Here is a 19,358-nt window from a genome sequence, read left to right as displayed (position 1 = left end):
TCTCCAGTGTCTTCTGCCGGGCTCCTCCGCTATCTTCTGCTCTTTTGCACGCTCTTTTGCTAGCGGTGGCCCGGTCTTGTCTGTCATCTTCTTCTCTCTGCTTTTCTTCCGATGTTGACACAACGCTCTCTCCCGCTGTAATGCCGGGTAAGCAGTGCGCAACAGCTTATACTGGAATGGGGCGTGGTCACCGGGTGATGTCATCCGGTGACCATGCCCCCTTATGACGTCACCGTCCCATCATGCCCTGGAAGAGCCCCCCCCCCGCCCCGAAGCACCAACTCCCCATGTTGAGGGCATGCGGCCTGGTACGGTTCTGGGGGGGCGCTCGCTTGTCCACCCCCCTTTCCTGACCGGCCGGGCTGCGTGCTCGGCTAAGGGTTTGGTATGGATCTTGGGGGGGACCCCCACTCCGTTTTTTTGGCGAAGGGGGTTCCCCTTAAAATCCATACCAGACGGAAGCGCCTGGTATCGTTCGAGGGGGGGAACCCCATGCCAATTTTTTTTTTCATTTTGGCGGGGTTCATCTTCTACCTCAGCACACAAGTTGCACCGCAAGTCGGATCATGATGATCCAACTTGCGGTGCGACTTCTATTTAAATCAATGGGCTCCCATACGGAACCATTGATTTTGAATAGAGGCAGAGAAACGTGGTTAAACGCTAAATGTGCATTGACGGCAATGCAAAACGCTGATAAAATCGCGTTTTTAAAGCAGCGTTTTCCTGCCAGCAATCCGACATTCAGAACGGCCGTTTATGAGCTCCATTGTGCATGGAGCCTAAATCGTTCAAGAGAGGTTGTAAAAAGGTCCTGTGTACATTAAGACTTAGAGCTTACACTCAGCTGTCTTTCCTCACTCCAAGTAGCTAAATATATGGGAAGAGGAGCAAAGGAAAAGTAATTTTGTGCTGCTAGGGAGAGAAACAATAAAATGAACCTGTTGTTTTGCCTTTCATGTACAAAGCACAGGTTCTTTTTAAATATTTTATAAGCCTATGTGCTGCTATTTATGTCAGATTAGCTACAGAAAATAATAATAATGAAATGCATTATTTGATTGTTGGCAGTAAAGTGCAAGATATCATCCTATAGTAGGAAATCCATCAGTTTGGAATATGTAGAACAACAAATAAAAGATATCCTTGTAATGCAATTGCAATAGTTTATATTGTTTATATTAACACAGACAAATTCAGAGGAATATTTATTTTATCTCAATGATTTGTTCAGTGCAATTTTTATGTAACAACCTTTTTAATATATATTAAGTAAATGTTACAACATAATGAAAACCAGAACAAAACAAGACAGTCAAAAGGTAACAACATGCACTAAATCATTAAAGGCAAGTTGAATAGTATTGCTCTAATGAGTTTTTGGTCACATGACGATTAGTATGCTATTGGGGGAGATTTGCTAAAACTGGTGCATACAGAATCTGGTGCAACTCTGCATAGAAATCAATCAGCTTCCAGTTTTTTTTTTTTTTTTTTTGGCAAAGCTTAATTGGACAAGCTGAAGTTATAAGCTGATTTGCTACCACACACAGCTGCACCAGCTTTTGCACACTCCAGTTTTAGTAAATCAACCCCGGTGCCTCTTTAACCACTTGCCGACCAGCTCACATACATATACGTCAGCAAAGTGGCTCATTCCCGCGAATTACCGTACCCATACATCGGCTCCTTTAAGAGTTATAGCAGGCGCGCGCACCCGCTGCATGGCGGGGGACCTGATGCATGTGGCCGGCGGGCATGAAGTGGTGAGACTGAACTACTGTTCGTAGTAAACAGCGATATGTCTCCTCCTCCAGTCAGTCACATCCTCCCACAGTTAGAAACACACATGAGGGAACACATTTAACCCCTATATCGCCCCTAGCGTTAACCCCTTCCCTCCCAGTGACATTTACACAGAAATCAGTGCATTTTAATAGCACTGATCCCTATATAAATGTCAATGGTCCCAAAAAAAGTGTCAAAAGTGTCCAATCCGTCTGCCACAATGTCGCAGTCCCACTAAAAATCGCAGATCACCACCATTACTAGTAAAAATAAATAAATAAAAATAAAATAAATCTATCCCCTATATTGTAGACGCTATGACTTTTGTACAAACCAATCAATATACGATTATTGCGATTTTTTTTTTTTTTTTTACCAAAAATTTGTAGAAGAATACATATTGGCCTAAACAGATGAAGACATTTGTTTTTTTTCAAATTTGGAGATATTTAATATAGCATGACGTAAAAAGTATTGTTTTTTTTAATTTAATTTCATACATATTTAATCTAATTTACAGAAGAGAAAGATTAAATCAGTATACCTTTAAAATAGTTACATTAATATCAGTCCATTTTATAGTAACTTAGTTTTAGTTAATATCACCAGATGATCTGATCGGCTCCCAGTGGGGGCTTCGGGGAGAGGAGAGACAGCTGACAACAGATGCCCCATAGCAAGCCTATGGGTGATGTCACTTCCAAGGCATTTCATTTGTTGTTTGCAATCTCTCCTTTCACCTGAAGCTGGCCTCTGGGGAGATCATGTGACTGGAATAGACTTTCCTATTCCCTCAGAATAGGAAAGTATAAGCATCTTCCTTTCACAGTGTAATTAGAATAGGATTTAGAAGGGGCGGGAGCAGATTTAAGCATAGATAGACAATAGCCTGAAATTCCCCTTTAAGATCAGATCCATTAATGACTGTTTATAGCTTAATGAGGTTAGTACACTCTCATCTTCTTTTGTAGAATATTATATTATATAATATATATTATGATATTGTGGTCTGCAAAGCAGAGCACGCTTCTAAGTACTCCTGGTTGTCTGGCTCCAATAGAAGGGCTTTATTGTAGTACTTCATTGCTGCGATGCCCTGTCCTCTTTGCTGGTGGACGTACCCAAGCAAAGCATGTCCAGTGGCATCCATTGAATTTTGGACAATCATGGTCTCAGCAAGGCTCTCCAGTTTTTTTATGGCATGTTTTCCAAACCATGTTTGACTTTGTATCTCTATCACTTCCTTAAAATGTCTTACTGCTTCAGACTCAGATTTTCTAGAATTCATTAAATAATTTGCCCATTTGTGATGCAACTCTTGTTTCTCATCACACTTGATATTCTTTAAGGTCAGAGTTTTGCCAACTACTTCTTTTGCCCTTTGGTAATCATTAACTTTCATGTATACATTAGTCAATAAAATGTGGCCTGCAACAGATGACCTATTTAGCTCAACAGCCTTTTCCGAGTGAAATATTGCATTTGCAATGGCTTCAGAATTTTGCTGCATAATGTCACGGGTAGACTGACCCTCTAATGCTTTGGGCATTTTTATTAAGCTTTTGTAACAAATGCCAAGTTGATAATGAGCAGCACTAGATGTAGGAGTTAAACTGAGTACTTTCTTAAACATTGCAATAGCTTTTTGCATCTGTCCTCTTCTTTTGTAAAATGTTGCCACATATCGAAGAACATATGGCGATTCTGGTTGTTCTTGTAGAGCTTGTTCAATTAACAGAGTTCCTTGATTATAGTTCTTCATATCTAGATATTTTAAAGCAAGGAGGGCCTTCAGCACTGTATCTGTGGGATTTAATTTAACAGCTCGTTCCAAGAGTGGAAAAGATTTGCTTGTTTTTTTGCTGCGGAAGCTGAAACCTTCCATTCTATACACAGCCATGGCAAGGCCTGAATTCAATTCTGGATCTTCTGGGTCAAGTTCTAGAGCTTTTTCAAAACACTCAGCAGCCCATTGATAGTATTCTCCTGTAAAGGATAAGTAAGTCCAGCCTTGCTCACCATATATATCTAAAAGAAGAGTGTTTTTCTTTGGAGGAGACTCGTATTGCTTTAAAATGGTGTCCACCTTTTTAGCATAGGTGAAACACTTGATAAACTGGTTCTGGTGGTAGAAGACCCAAGCAAAGTTAGCATATATGACAGTTGTCCTAACATCTGCATCTTCTGTTATGCTGGACTCTTGGATCTGTGCCTCAGCTTTTTGGAGCTGGAGCAGGGCTTCCTCATGGTCACCTGTAAGATGCTTTAGGTAAGCTAGGAGGTTATACATCCTGTGTTTGAGTGTATCTGGCAAAAACACAACCTGATCATTTAGCCTTTCCTCCACATTATTAATGTCCACATCTTCTCCAAGCAGGTCCCAAGTAAAATGGCATTGAAATTTCAGTAAACGATCCATCAAGGAATTCTTTAAGATGTCACTGAAAAGTTAGAAATAAAAAAATGCATTAAAAGTAGCAATGTGTCTTTGATTGAAGACATGCTCCAGGATGATAAATGAGGGGCACTTGACTGTCTAACGTACCATAATATCTAATTGGCACTATATGTCATTCAATCCAAAACTATGTTATCATTTGGGGTTACAGGGCAATATACACTAACACGCATTTCAAAAAGGGAGTAAAAAATTGCAGAACATTTACTCTCCAGCCTACTTATCTCTTGTGCGTCTTTTCTTAATCCGGGTTTTGTGTTGTTGAATTTACTAGGGGTCAAGCAATGAACAATTTCTGTCTCTCAGTATTCACCATCAATGATCTTTATAGCTGTCTGTGAATAAGGTAGTCTTCCTACTGATCAACAATGTAATCTACAGACCGCTAAGTAAGGGGGCATTCCTCCACTGAATCCCAAAATTAGGGGACACTATAATTTCCACTATTTCTTTTCTCGCCGTTTGTAATATTGATTTAATTTCATGATTACTGCTGAAAATAGTTTTGTTTTATAGAGCTGGGAATTAACAAAAATTCCATTTTTTTTTTCTTCATACTTACCTGTAAAATCCATTTCTTTGAGTACATCACAGGACGCAGATCAGCCATATACATTACTACCTGGGTTATGCGCCACTTATATGTGAATGGACACTGGTAGAATAACCAAAAACAGGAAGTGATCCCCTATATAACCCCTCACATACAGGAAGTACTCCAGTTTTGTAGCAAGCAATGAACTCCCAAAAAGAGAGGGAGAGAAATGGATTTTACAGGTAAGTATGAAGAAAAAATCAAATTTTCTTTCTCGTACATCACGGGACACAGAGCAGCCATATACATTACTACCTGGGAGCAATAGCCTTGAGGGGAGGGAGACACGCTGTATGAAAACACCATCAGAATTATACAGCAGCCCGCAAGACACTACGGCCAAAAGCCGAGTCTACTGCTGCCTTAACATCTACCTGATAAAATCTTGTGAACGTATGTACCGAAGACCAAATTTGTGCCACTGACGCCTGATGGCGAAAAGCCCAGGAGGTTCCAACACCCCTGGTAGAATGAGCTCTAACCCCAAAGGGAGGAGCTTTACCTTTCAGGCCATAGGCCTGAGTGATTAACTGGAGAATCCAAAGTGAAATGGACGCCTTAGAAGCCCCTGACCCTTTTTGGTGCCTTCCAGCAAAACAAAAAACGCATCAGAACTTCTGACCGCCCACACCACATCCAAAAGGTGCAACTGCTTCTCTTCTGGTGAGCCAGGCTGAGAGAAAAAAGAAGGTAGAACAATGTCCTGATTTAAATGAAATTCAGAAACTGCCTTAGGCAAAAAGGACGGAACAGGACGTAGCACCACTTTATCATGGTGCAAAATCAAATACGGCTCCTTACAGGAAAGGGCCGCCAAATCGGAGACCTTTCTAACCGAAGTAATTGCAAAAAGAAAAGCCAACTTTCATGTCAAAAGAACTAATGGAACTTCGTGTATTGCTTCAAAAAGCTGGTCCTATAGCAACGACAAAACCAAATTCAAATCCCAAGGGCAAAGAGGTGATTTAACGGGAGGCAATAAGTGAGTCACTGTCTGAACAAAAGTCTGGACCAGGGAATGTGAAGCCAAAGGCTTCTGGAAGTACACTGATAAGGCTGAAACCTGCCGTTTAATTGTTGTCAAGGCTAATCTTTTATCTAAGCCTGACTGAAGAAAAGAGAGAATTCTCTCTACCAAATATCTGCGAGGATGCCAACTTCTGGCTTCACATCACGCAATGTAAGCCTTCCAAACCCTGTAATAAACCTTCCTGGTGACCGCCTTTCTGGCATTCACCAATGTAGTTACCACTGGTCGTGAGATACCATGATCTCCTAGCACCCTGGTTTCAATAGCCACGCCATCAAATTCAGCGAGCGTAAATTTGGGTGGAATATAGGCCCCTGTGACAGTAGATTAAACCAGGGCGGAAGCATCCAAGGCTTGCCTACTGCTAATCTCACTACCTCTGGATACCAGGCCCTCCTGGTCCAGGCCAGAGCTACCAGAATGACTGATATCATCTCCTCTCGGATCCTGCGCAAAAGATGTGACCGAAGAGGAATCGGGGAATGTATAAATCAGGTCTACATCCGGTGTACCCCACCGCTGGCAAATTTGCATAAACACCTGTGTGTGCAGAGACCATTCTCCTCGGTGTATCCGTTGGCGGCTGAGTTAGTCCGCTTTCCAGTTCTCTACCCCCCGGAATGTGGATGGCAGACAGCACCGGCACATGCCTTTCTGCCCAGGATAACACCTGACTGACCTCCATGTGGGACAGACGACTCTTAGTGCCACCCTGATGGTTTACATAGGCCACAGCCGTGGCATTGTCGGTTTGCACCCTTACTGGGTGACCCCGTAACTTTTTGATGTCCAATAATTCAGCGCGAGGCATATTGCCCACAGCTCTAGCGCATTGATGGGCAATCCCTGTTCCTTCAGAGTCCATTTCCGCTGGACGGTCGAACTTTCCATGACTGCACCCCAGCCGGAAAGACTGGCATCTGTGGTCACTACCTTCCACGACAGTGGAAGAAGTGACCTTCCCTCTATCAGATTCTGGTCTACCAACCACCAGACAAGACTTCCTCGAGCCTTGGGGGTTATGATCATGCAGGAATCCAAAGCCTGCATCTTCCTGCTCCATGCAGACAGAATGTTCTGCTGCAATGCCCTGGAATGGAACTGGGCATATGGAATTGCCTCGAATGAGGAAACCATCCTTCCCAGAAGACTCATACAGAGTCGGACAGATGGGTGTCTCTTTTGGCTTACCTGCTAAACCTGATCCTTTAGGGTCTTGACTCTTGGAGGCAAGAACACTCTTGCCTGGACTGTGTCCATGATAAGGCCTAAGTATTCCAGACATTGAACCGGTTTTAGGGCCGATTTGTCGGCATTTATGATCCAAAGGTCTTCTTCCTTATCAAAACTTGCAGCGATTGATCCCTGATCGTCTAAGTAGCCTGCAATCAAGATTCTCAGAAAATCTTCTTCTTGGAGAGAGGTCACGACAGAGCGGAATGATTCCATTCTAAAAGGCCGCACTGAGAGATAAGGTTCAGTGCTCATCGATCCAGAATTGGTCTTAGGTCACCCTTTGGCTTTTGAACCGTGAACAGATTTGAATAAAACCCTGTTCCCCTTTCGGGAACTGGGACCTCCATGATCACCCCCTGCCACCTTAAACGGTCTAGTGCTTGGAGTAATAAGCCTTTTCTTAAAAGGTCCGTGGGAACGCTGGACCTCACAAATCTTTAAGGAGGGTAACAGTGTACTTCCAGCCTGTACCCCTGAGACACTGTGGAGATGACCCATCTGTCCTTAATTAGCGTTCCCCACAATCCCGCAAACTGCAGCAACCTTTCCCCCACCCACAGGAGTGGGGGCGTCCTTCACAAGGAAGGTTTGGTGCCAGAATTAGCGGACTTTTGGACCGACTTCCTCTTTTGGCCCTGGTCCTGCTGTTTACCTTTGGCAGCAGATCCCTGGTGCTGTCGGAACTGCCTAAGGTCTGAAAAACCTGAGGAATTAGCACGTGGCACCTTATAAGAGGGCCGTGTAGCTGCCTTTATCACAGGAAAGAGGGAACTCTTTCCTCTAGATATCTTTTGTATGTACTTATCAAGATCATCCCCAAATAAACGTTCTCCATGAAAAGGAAAACCATTGAGCATCCTCTTGCAAGGGAGCTCTGCTGACCAGCTTTTTAGCCATAAAATTCTGCGCATGTGCACAGACAAAAGAGCCATGGGGGAGATATGCTGCATGGAGTCTTTAAGGGCATCTATATAGCAAAGCAAAGAGCCTGAGGCAGATCTGCTCTATCCTGAACAGAATCCTCCGCCGGCCAGCAACTAACTGTGCTTTTAGCCTTTAAAATAGCCTCCCTCAGGCCATCAGGGCCACGTGCACAAGCTCGTGCTCGCCCCCGTGGAAGAGAACACACAGAGCAGCACATCTATGCCCTCTAGTGGGCCAAAAAAAGCATTGCAAGCAAAACTTTTTTTTTTTTTTAAAGCTTTCCACGGCTTTTGCAGCTCTGGGAAGAGACACACAGAGCAGTGAACCCATGCCCTCTAGAGGGCAAATCAAGCATAGCAAAGGAAAACATTTTTTTTCTTTTTCAAAACATGTCAGCCTAAACATTGCAGGTGAATATATAATAATTGGACCCTGGTTTTTCACAGGGCCACTTACCACTCCAGCCGCAGGACAATAGCCTAAGCCAGAGGTCCAGCCTTCATACGGGTTCTGTCACACGGACCTTCAAGGACTGGGTACCCTTTTAGCATGAGGGTCCACTCCCTTGGACCTGTACAGCACCCTACAAGAATCCCTTAACGCTGTGGTGCTCAGGATTCCACTACGCAGGGTCCAACACCTGAAGGTTGCATTACAGGCAAAAACTCATTGTTGATCCTTTAAACTTCTTTACGAGGCTCGGATACCATTTTATCTTAGCAAAGTAGCTTTTTGAAATGGATCCGATCTAGAAATGCTGTCCCATCATTTTTAGAAACCTGAGCGGGATTACAGCATGGAAGCTCAAAGATCAAAAGTGACCATCCACCATTTTAGACACTGGCGAAAAAACTGGCGTACTTCCTGTATGTGAGGGGTTATATAGGGGATCAATTCCTGTTTTTGGTTATTCTAACAGTGTCCATTCACCTATAGGTGGTGCATAACCCAGGTAGTAATCTATATGGCTGCTCTGTGTCCTGTGATGTACGAGAAAGAAATTGATATTTTCTGGATGTCAAATACTCAAGGTATGCCACATTCATTATTGCTTTGTTATATTATTATATTTACAACTTACTGATCACACTAATTTATGATGACTAGGGATAAGCTTAAGTTTACTTCCACCGCTACCGCCTCTCCTGGGCTCTTCCGTCTGATGGTGGAGCCCGGGAGCGCTCCAACCGGTGGCGACAGCTGCACAGAACAGAGAGAGAGGAACTGACGTTGTTCCTCTCTGTGGCCCCAGGAGCCAGAAGCGACAAGGATTTCAGGTTCCCCCTCTCTGTTTACCTGGTCACTAATGGCCAGGAAAGCAGCCGATCAGACCGATTTGTGTCTGTTGTTCATCCCTTTTGATAGCAAAAGAGTTAATACAAATCAGAAAAAATTCAAGAAACAGTGTAAAAAAAAAAGTTTAAGATAAAATAAATCATAAAATATATATATATTTTTTAAAGCACACTGCCCCCCGTACTTATGCACAAATGCAAATGCATACATAATTCTCACGCTCATAATGTTTAAAGTAATTTTCTAGCAAAAAAAATGTAGATTTCTACATGTAGGAGAGAAGTGTCAGAATTGTCTCAGTTGGCAAGTGGTTAATAAAGTGTGGTTTGGACATACTACATCATTAGGCTTCGTGTACACTCGCTAAACTTGAGTTTAGGAGCCTTTGGCATTTTTTTGCCAAAGCTCCTACACTCAACTCCATAAAAGCCTATGTGTCAATGTACACATAGGGTTTTAGCAGAGTTTAGGAGCTGCTGAGTTTGGGTGAGCTTCAACCTCCCTCTCCTAAACACGGATATATCACGTTCAGGATAGTAACGTTTTGACTGACGGCCACGGGAAAACGCGGAAAACGACAAAACCGCAGCAATTTTGCCACGTTTTGTGGTTTCCCATGGCTGCAGTAAATATAGGCTAGTGTGCATGAAGCCATAGGATTCTCATTGCTCTTCTGTATAAGGCCCCTTTCACTCTTGTGCGACTTTTCCTGCGACTTGGAACTGCAAAATCACATGACAAGTCGTACCCCATGATTTCCAATGAGTACTATTCATATCTGTGCAACTTCAAGTCGCACCGACTTCAAAGTAGTCCCTGCACTACTTTGGTCTTTGATACGAGTTGAGTTCCATAGACCTCAAGTTTACATTTCCTGAAATCGCGACTTCATACACTGCTGCGACTTCAAAGTCGCGCAAATTTGCTGTGATTTTCCTGCGATTTTGTGGCCGCGATTTTGACGCGATTTCAGGGAATGCCTCTTTAAACTTGAGGTCTATGGATCTCAACTCGCATCAAAGTCGGACAAAAGCAGTACAGGGACTACTTTGAAGTCGGTGCAAATGGAATTCGCACAGATATGAATGGTACTCATTGGAAATCATGGGGTACAACTTGACATGCGAATTTGCAGGCACAAGTCGCAGGACAAAGTCACACAATTGTGGAAGGTGCCTGTCAGTTTTTCAGGCGGACCTGATCGGATGCTCCATGCACCTCTATGGAGCTGCGGATGTCAGTGGTGACATTTCTGCTGACATCTGCCGATATCCAATCCTGTCCCTGAAATCCATATGGATGGAAACTCTATTTTCCATCCGTCTGGAGAATCAGATAGGATCGGATGAAAATGGACAGGCGGTCCGTTTTCATCCGATCTCCATAGAGGAGAGCGGGGCTTTGACAGGTCCATCTCCGCACAGTGAGCAGAGACGGACCTGTCATTTGTCTGCTCAGCAGGGATCAGCGGATCGATCCCTGCTGAGAAAAGCGGAGTCTGTACACGGACAAGACCGTGTGAAAGGACCCTTAGCCCTGGTTCACTCTGGAGCATTTTGACATGTGATTTAACTTATCAAATCGCATTTCAAATCGGCGACAATTGCCGTCAATGGCACCGTCCTAATCTGTGCAACGCCGCATTTGTGGCGCTGCACCGATTTCAAAAAGTAGTTTCTGTACTACTCTGTGTTTTTGGGCTGTGACATTGACATCTCTCTGAAATCACAGCCGAAATCAGGACTGACACGGAAGAGTGAAATTTTGCGAGTTCAGCTGAACTCGCTCAGCTTCATTCCTGCAGCTCAGTGTGAACCTGGGCTGAGTGACTGTCGAGGTACTGTTCTGAGCTATTTATCTAAGGCCCCTTTCACACTGCTGCAACTTGAAAGTCACGTGATTTTGCGGCCGCGATTTAGATGTGATTTCAGGGAATGTCTGTGTAAACTTGAGGTCTATGGACCTCAACCCGCATCAAAGTCGGCCTAAAGTAGTACAGGGACTACTTTGAAGTCAGTGCGACTTGAAGTTGCACAGATATGAATGGTTTTATTGGGAATCATGGGGTACGACTTGTCATGCGACTCTGATGTCCAAAGTCGCAGGACATTAGTCCCAAGTCGCAGCACATCAGTCCCTGTGTACTACTTTGATGTGAGTTGAGGTACATAGACCTCAAGTTTACACAGGCATTCCCTGAAATCACCTCAAAAGCACGGCAAATTAGCGTCATAATCGTGGCAGCGAAATCACGGTAAAATCGCGCCAAAATTGCGCGACTTTCAAGTCTCAACAGTGTGAAAGAGGCCTAATGGAAACCTGAGCATGGCAGCCTGAAAGCGTGGAGTGCTATGCCTTGGCTTAACTGCTGTCACCATCCTTTTTTTGGGGTTTTATCCATTAAGCACTGTTATAGACCTCCCTGCATCTGAGGTTCCTGCATCACACCTGAAACATCGAGATCTGCAAACCGCTGTGGGTGTCAATGTAAAGTTAACGACACCCCCAGTTCAGTTCGCAGATCGCAGTGCGAACTGTCAAATGGTGCAGGAATCGGATCGCATAGGTGTGAACGCCCATGTGATCTGATTCCAGTGCGGACCAAAAAAAGGGTCCTACACCATTTTGATGCGAATGCGATGCGATTTCAGCCACACAGTTTATATGGCTGAAATCGCATTGCACAGGCTTCGCATGTGATATGCACAGAAATGTGGTGCGAATCACATGCGATGTCTGGCATCGCACTAGTGTGAACCGGGCCTTCGTTTCTAATAAGCGTCTGTGTGGATCTCTGGTGGCTGGCACACAGTGGTGGTGTTTTTTGGGAGGTATTTAATAATAAAATAAATTTTGCGCAATATTAATAAACGTGTGAATAAATATGAAGACATTTCTACTAGGATAGGTAAAAAAAGGAAGGTATGCAGATGGTAATTACTGCAGCTAATATTACTAGGATCATTGATCTCTATAGTGATTTACCCAGCGATTGGTGCTATTTTTTACTAAAGTGTCATAAATGCGTGAATAAATAAATAAATATATATATATAACTGTAATAGTGTTAAATTTCCACTCTATTATAAACGTGAATAAATCGCTTGGATAAAAATCAAATTGCCGTGAATAATAAATATAAAAGGTGAATTACCATGAATAAAAAATTTCCCAAAGAATAAAATTGTGCGTTCTTCTATAATCATTAAACATATGTGCAGATAATCAAAAATAATATCATATAATGATATGCATAAAAATGGTGTATATATATATCTGTGTAGTGGACGTCTACTTCAGTGCAACAATCAATAATATAAAGTGCAAGTAATTGAACAATCAAAATATGAAAGAGGTGAATGGTTGACAATATAAAAAAGTCTATGTGTATTTCTTCTATTTAATCCTGGTCTATGTAATCTGATCGGTGTGTTTTCTTGCTGCTGGTGTCTCCTAGTGCAGTCTCACAGAACCCTCACCTTCAATTTGTAGGACTCAAGCATTCAATGGTGTGGTTTTAAGCTGTGCAGTCTCTGGGAACCTCTCCCTGGAAATCTCTCTTTCGTTGTTAGTTTTTCTCCATTATTCCTCTTAGTGACTCCTCTTAGAGCCAATCCCTACGCGTTACGACACCGTCACGTATCTTCATCTGTCCCCAGATGAAGACACGTGACGGTGTCGTAACGCGTAGGGATTGGCTGGAGTGGCACATACTATCCTGAAGCATAAGTGAGAGGGCGCTGAGAACGCCAGATCGTTTTCTTTTTTACTCTGCCTGTTTTTATTAATATAAATGCAAGAGCAATACTTAAATAAACATCCCCCTTTGATCTTAAAACAATAACACACTAGTGGAGCCTATTTTCTCCCCCTTCCCTCTTTATTATCTCCCCTATTACTGAGTTACCAGAGCGGAGTCACTAAGAGGAATAATGGAGAAAAACTAACAACGAAAGAGAGATTTCCAGGGAGAGGTTCCCAGAGACTGCACAGCTTAAAACCACACCATTGAATGCTTGAGTCCTACAAACTGAAGGTGAGGGTTCTGTGAGACTGCACTAGGAGACACCAGCAGCAAGAAAACACACCGATCAGATTACATAGACCAGGATTAAATAGAAGAAATACACATAGACTTTTTTATATTGTCAACCATTCACCTCTTTCATATTTTGATTGTTCAATTACTTGCACTTTATATTATTGATTGTTGCACTGAAGTAGACGTCCACTACACAGATATATATATACACCATTTTTATGCATATCATTATATGATATTATTTTTGATTATCTGCACATATGTTTAATGATTATAGAAGAATGCACAATTTTATTCTTTGGGAAATTATTATTTATTCATGGTAATTCACCTTTTATATTTATTATTCACGGCAATTTGATTTTTATCCCAGCCCTTTATTCACGTTTATAATAGAGTGGAAATTTAACACTATTACAGTTATATATTTATTTATTCACGCATTTATGACACTTTAGTAAAAAATAGCACCAATCGCTGGGTAAATCACTATAGAGACCAATGATCCTAGTAATATTAGCTGCAGTAATTACCATCTGCATACCTTCCTTTTTTTACCTATCCTAGTAGAAATTTCTTCATATTTATTCACACGTTTTATGAGTATTTTATAGACACATTAATATGAATAGTGTTTCATAATTTCACTCACTTTAACAGTCGGTTTTTATGATTTGTGAAGGTTTCATGTAAATCAATTGATTAATTATGAATTCTTTTTTTTTTTTTAAACGTGAACTTATCCTTTAAACTCTCTTATAGTTTGTAAGTACGGTATACTTTTACTGACTAAATAGTATGGATCCAGATAGAGGAGGATCCAGGCTGCTCTGTGCAAAATCAACTGCACAGAGGAGGTAAGTATAACATGTTTATTATTTTTAAAGAAAAAAAAACAAGACTTTAGTATCACGTTAAGCTTTGACAAAAAACCTGGAAGCTGATTGGTTTCTGTGCAGAGCTGCACCAGATTTTTCACGCTCCAGTTTTAGTAAATCAACCCCACTGTAAACTTGCCCATGCAAGTGACACCGTGGCTAAAGTGGAGTATGTTCCTCGGTAGGAACCTCTTACATAAAGTAACTAATACAACAGTAGTAAAGCAGAGCTAAATGGGCATCTGATACCTGTCCTCAGAACAACATGAAAATATGAATCTGGGTGCAGGAAATTTCTATATAGGTGGATTCTTTATTAATGCATTTAGTAGTAGAGCCAGAACAATCCATTGTCTGATAAGGCAGGAGAATATAAAATAAAGGGGACAGTATGCAGTGGCAATATAAAAGTAGTAGAGCTGCACGATTAATCGTTAAAAGATCACGATCTCGATTAAACCCCCCTACTGATCCTAATCAGCTGTTTCTGCAGATTCTATGTAAACAGTGCAGAGCCGAGCTGTCAAAAAAAAAAAGCCAACAAATGTTTATCAACATACCTCATCGCTGACAGATAGAGAAGAGAAGACATGCAATGGGGTTTATTTACTAAAGGCAAATCCACTTTGCACTACAAGTGCACTGCAAGTGCAACTTGGAAGTGCAGTCGCTGTAGATCTGAGGGGGACATGCAAGGAAAATAAAAAAACAGCATTTTTGTTTGTACATGATTGGATGATAGAAATCAGCAGAGCTTCCCCTCATTTCAGATCTACCCCTCAGATCTACAGCGACTGCACTTCCAAAGTGCACTTACAATGCAAAGTGGATTTGCCTTTAGTAAATCAACCCCAATGTATCATTCGGTTCTTTTAGATCAAAGGAATGAACATCCGTCTGTAAATGAGGGCAGTTTAACCACTTAAAGACCAAACCTTTTTCTGACACTTGTTGCTTACAAGGTAAAATCTGTATTTTTGCTAGAAAATTACTTAGAACCCCCCCCCCCCAACAATAAATATATATTTTTAGCAGAGACCCTAGAGAATAAAATGGCGGACGTTGCAATATTTTATGTCACACTGTATTTGCGCAGCGGTCTTTCAAATGAAATTTTTTTGGGGAAAAATACACTTCAATGAATTTAAAATATACTAAACAGTAAAGTTAGCCCAATGTTTTTGTATAATGTGAAAGATGATGTTACGTCGCGAGAATCGTGATCTTTAGTCTAAGCAAAAAAATTGGGATTCTCGTTTTATCCAGAATCGTGCAGCTCTAAAAAGTAATATGCAAAATTGAAAAAAAATCGATATATTGTACTTAAAATTTTAAAATCAAATGAAAAAAATGTCAAGATTATACTGATATATAAAGCAGAACCATGCAAAAAAATAAAATAAATGCATCCCTTGGCAAAGGATGTCAGTATGTACATAGATATGGCTAGAATATTTAAAGCTGGAGAAAGTCTGGTCACTGTTTGAATGATAATAATTGATTTACCTCATTCTGAATGGTTTCTCTTCGGATGTTCTGTGTTTGCTGTTGTCTGGAGCTTTCTGCTGTACCTGATGGATGAGATTCTCTATATATACAGTTAGTCATGCCATGTGACTGCATTCTATGATAGTGAAATGAAGAATGGAAACTGAAACTTGGTGTTTTCAGAGAAAATATACAGGGCTCCAATAGCCAGAGCAGCCCATGCAGCTAATATCAAGTTCTGGGTAGAAGGGGGAATCATTAGAGGGGCCGCTGAGAAAATATAGAAAATCTGGGTACATGAGAGAATAACACAAAAATATCACTATTATTAAGGATTGCAGAGGTTATTAGTGATGTCCAGTTCATGAATGAATCGTTCTTTTGAATCGATTCTTTTCAGTGAACTGATTGAATCGATTCATCTTACTGAACTGATCCATTTGAAACATTTCACTATGCTCTCAATACATAACAGAGCAGGCCTGCTAATATGATCCTAGAGTGAGAGCTCAGCCCCTCCCTGCATCAGCCGGCTCACAGCACACTGACACTGTTTTAACCACTTTAGGACCGGGCCTCTTTTTTAGATGTGTTTACAAGTTAAGAACTGTTTTTTTTTTTTTTTGTTTTTTTTCTCAAAAATTACTTAGAACCCCCAAACATTATACATTTTTTTTTTCTAAGGCCTCTTTCACACGGACTGTCCGTTCAGGTCTGCCTGTCAGTTTTTTTTTTTTATAATTCCTTTATTTTCAAAAATGCATGTTACAGTTTAATGTACACAAAACCGAAACCACATACAGCTTTTATGTATATTGTAAAACAAAAGTAAAGATCAGCTTTTAACATAGTCAGATGTCAGTATAAACGTACAAATGAACATTTCTCTTGATTACATGATCTGTGGGGTAGAAATGGAATCTAACAGAGTGAGTGAGTCTTATGGAGTAACTATCTCAATACCCATGCATAGTAGTTTCCTGAGAGTGACCCTTTTCGGTCTATCAGATCGTGTAATTATCATGACCCGACAGATAATAAAATGAAAAAACAGAATAATAAAAATGAAAAAAGAAAAATAAGAAGGAAAACTCTCCACTGACCAGGGATAGAAACATCCTTTGAAGATAAATGGAGTCCAGCAAAGGGTTACTACCATAATACGATGTAGACCATGATATACAACATATCTGACCAGACCTTCCCTTAGCCAGAGGGATGTAAGGAGATGGATAAAACACAGAGGGATGAGGGGGACTAGGGGAGAGCGGGAGAAAAAAAGCGGAAAGGCAGAAGTGGGGGAGAAACATAGGTAGGAGAGGAAGGGGGGAGGGAAGGAGGGAGAAGGGCAAAGAGGAAGAACGGTGGTGCGGCCCCCCCGCCAGGTGGGGCCCCTATACCAGGGTATGTTCAAGCTATGTTACCTCTCGGAGGTAAGCTTCGGAATAGATAAAGTGTTGCCAGGGACGCCAAGTCTCCCGAAAAGCCTCCTCCCTACCGTGCAAGGTAGCTGTAAGGTCTTCCATGTCACGCAGTTCGTTGACCCTGGCATACCACTGGATTTTCGTTGGTGGGGTTTCCGATCTCCAAAATAGAGGGATACAGGCCTTAGCAGCATTTAGTAACTGAATAGTGAGGGAGGCTTTATATTTCTTGATTGGTCGTCTAGAGAGGTGCAGCAGACACGCCCCAGGATCCTCCTCCAAAGTGGCACCTGTCAGATCGCCTGTCAGTTTTTAAGGCGGACCTGAACGGACCCTCCATAGACATCTATGGAGCGTCGGATGTCAGCGGTGACATGTGCGCTGACATCCGACCCGCTCCGATCCGAAAAAGTGTAACGGAGGAAAAACCTACTTTTCCATCCGTGATCGGATCGGGTGACAACGGACTCTATGGTCCGTCATCACCCGATCCCCCATAGGGGAGAGCGGCGCTCTGACAGGTCCGTCGCTGCACACTGTGCCCTGTCATTTTCCTGCTCAGTGGGGATCGGCGGAGCGATTCCCCGCTAAACAAGCGGATATTCACGGGGCGGATCATCACTGATCCGCCCCATGTGAAAGAGCCCTTACACCCTAGAGAATAAAATGGCGATCGTTGCAATACTTTCTGTCACACTGTATTTGCACAGCGGTCTTACAAGCGCACTTTTTTTGGAAAAAATACACTTTTTTGAATTAAAGAATAAGGCAACAGTAAAGTTAGCCCAATTTTTTTTTATATTGTGAAAGATAATGTTACACCGAGTAAATTGATACCCAAGATGTCACGCTTCAAAATTGTGCCCGCTCGTGGAATGGCGACAAACTTTTACCCTTAAAAATCTCCATAGGCGACGTTTAAAAAATTCTACAGGTTGCATGTTTTAAGTTACAAAGGAGGTCTAGGGCTATAATTATTGCTCTTGCTCTATCGATCACGGCATTACCTCACATGTGTGGTTTGAACACTGTTTTCATATGCGGGCGCTACTCACGTATGCGCTCGCATCTGCACACGAGCTCGTCAGGACGGGGCACGCTTCAAATTTTTTAAAAATTATTTTTATTTATTTTACCTTTTATTTTTACACTGTTTTAAAAAAAAAAAAAAAACATCCCTTGTAATAGAAAAAAGCATGACAGGACCTCTTAAATATGAGATCTGGGGTCAAAAAGACCTCAGATCTCATATTTGGACTTAAATGCAATAAAAAAAAAGTCATTTTGAAAAAATGACAACACAAAAATGTGCCTTTTAGACGTATGGGCGGAAGTGACGTTTTGACGTCGCTTCCGCCCAGCAGTTGTATGTAGATGGGCGGGGGCCCCTCACTCGCCACCGATAAAAGTGATCTTGCAGCAAATCCACCGCAGAGACCACTTTTATCTTGTAGCGGACCATCCGCTGACAACGAGGATACCGGGGTTATGGCAGCTAGCTGCTGCCATAACAACGATATCCTCGTTCAAACAGCCGCCGTATAACGACGGCGGGCGGTCTGTAAGTGGTTAAGTTTGTATTCAGTTCTTGAGTCAGGAGTACCCAGTACACCGAGTCAAAGAATCATATGAGTTGTCAGAACACAGTACACTGAAAGAATCGTGAGTCACCACCAGTACTAGCAATGGTAACTGTGAAGTTGGCCCATCAGAATGCAGTTCACATGCACAAAAACCCGCTTTTCATTTAGGCTCCGTTTCCACTTGTGCAACTTGTCCTGCGACTTGGAACTGCAAAGTTGCATGACAAGTCGTACCAGATGATTTTCAATGAGTATCGTTCATAGCTGTGCGACTTCAAGTCACAGCGACTTCAAAGTAGTCCCTGCACTACTTTGGTCCCACTTTGATGCAACTTGAGGTCCATAGACCTCCAGAATACACAGGCATTGCTTTAAGTCGCATCAAAATTGCGGCCGAAACGTGCAACTTTCAGGCTGCGTTAGCCTGAAAAGCCTGAAGTTCGCACGATTTTGCTGCAATTTTGTGCCGCGATTTTGCAGAACTGCATTCTGATGGGCCAACTTCACAGTTAACATTGCTAGCCATCAGATTTGTGGAAACCTAGGCTCAGGGCCGGTTCACACTGCTGCGTGGTGCAAAATTGCATGTGATTTGCACCGCACTGCAGTGCAAATC

The 19,358-nt window shown here is 42.1% G+C and overlaps 1 protein-coding gene across 1 annotated transcript; it reads right to left on the bottom strand.

Annotated features, from left to right (window-relative positions):
• Positions 1-1,195: 1,195 nt before the first annotated feature.
• LOC141106033 (interferon-induced protein with tetratricopeptide repeats 5-like) lies at positions 1,196-15,905 on the bottom strand. The gene is made up of 2 exons (XM_073596378.1): positions 15,754-15,905; positions 1,196-4,229 (listed from the first exon to the last, which is right to left on the bottom strand). Exons 1-2 carry the CDS (start codon positions 15,756-15,758, stop codon positions 2,783-2,785), a joined length of 1,452 nt encoding a protein of 483 aa, XP_073452479.1. The 5' UTR covers positions 15,759-15,905; the 3' UTR covers positions 1,196-2,782.
• Positions 15,906-19,358: the final 3,453 nt, after the last annotated feature.

The sequence above is a fragment of the Aquarana catesbeiana genome, linkage group LG08 (assembly GCF_042186555.1).
Source record: "Aquarana catesbeiana isolate 2022-GZ linkage group LG08, ASM4218655v1, whole genome shotgun sequence".
NCBI lineage: Eukaryota > Metazoa > Chordata > Amphibia > Anura > Ranidae > Aquarana > Aquarana catesbeiana.
Note: the sequence above shows the minus strand (reverse complement) of the source record. Positions and strands in the feature narration are given on the sequence as shown.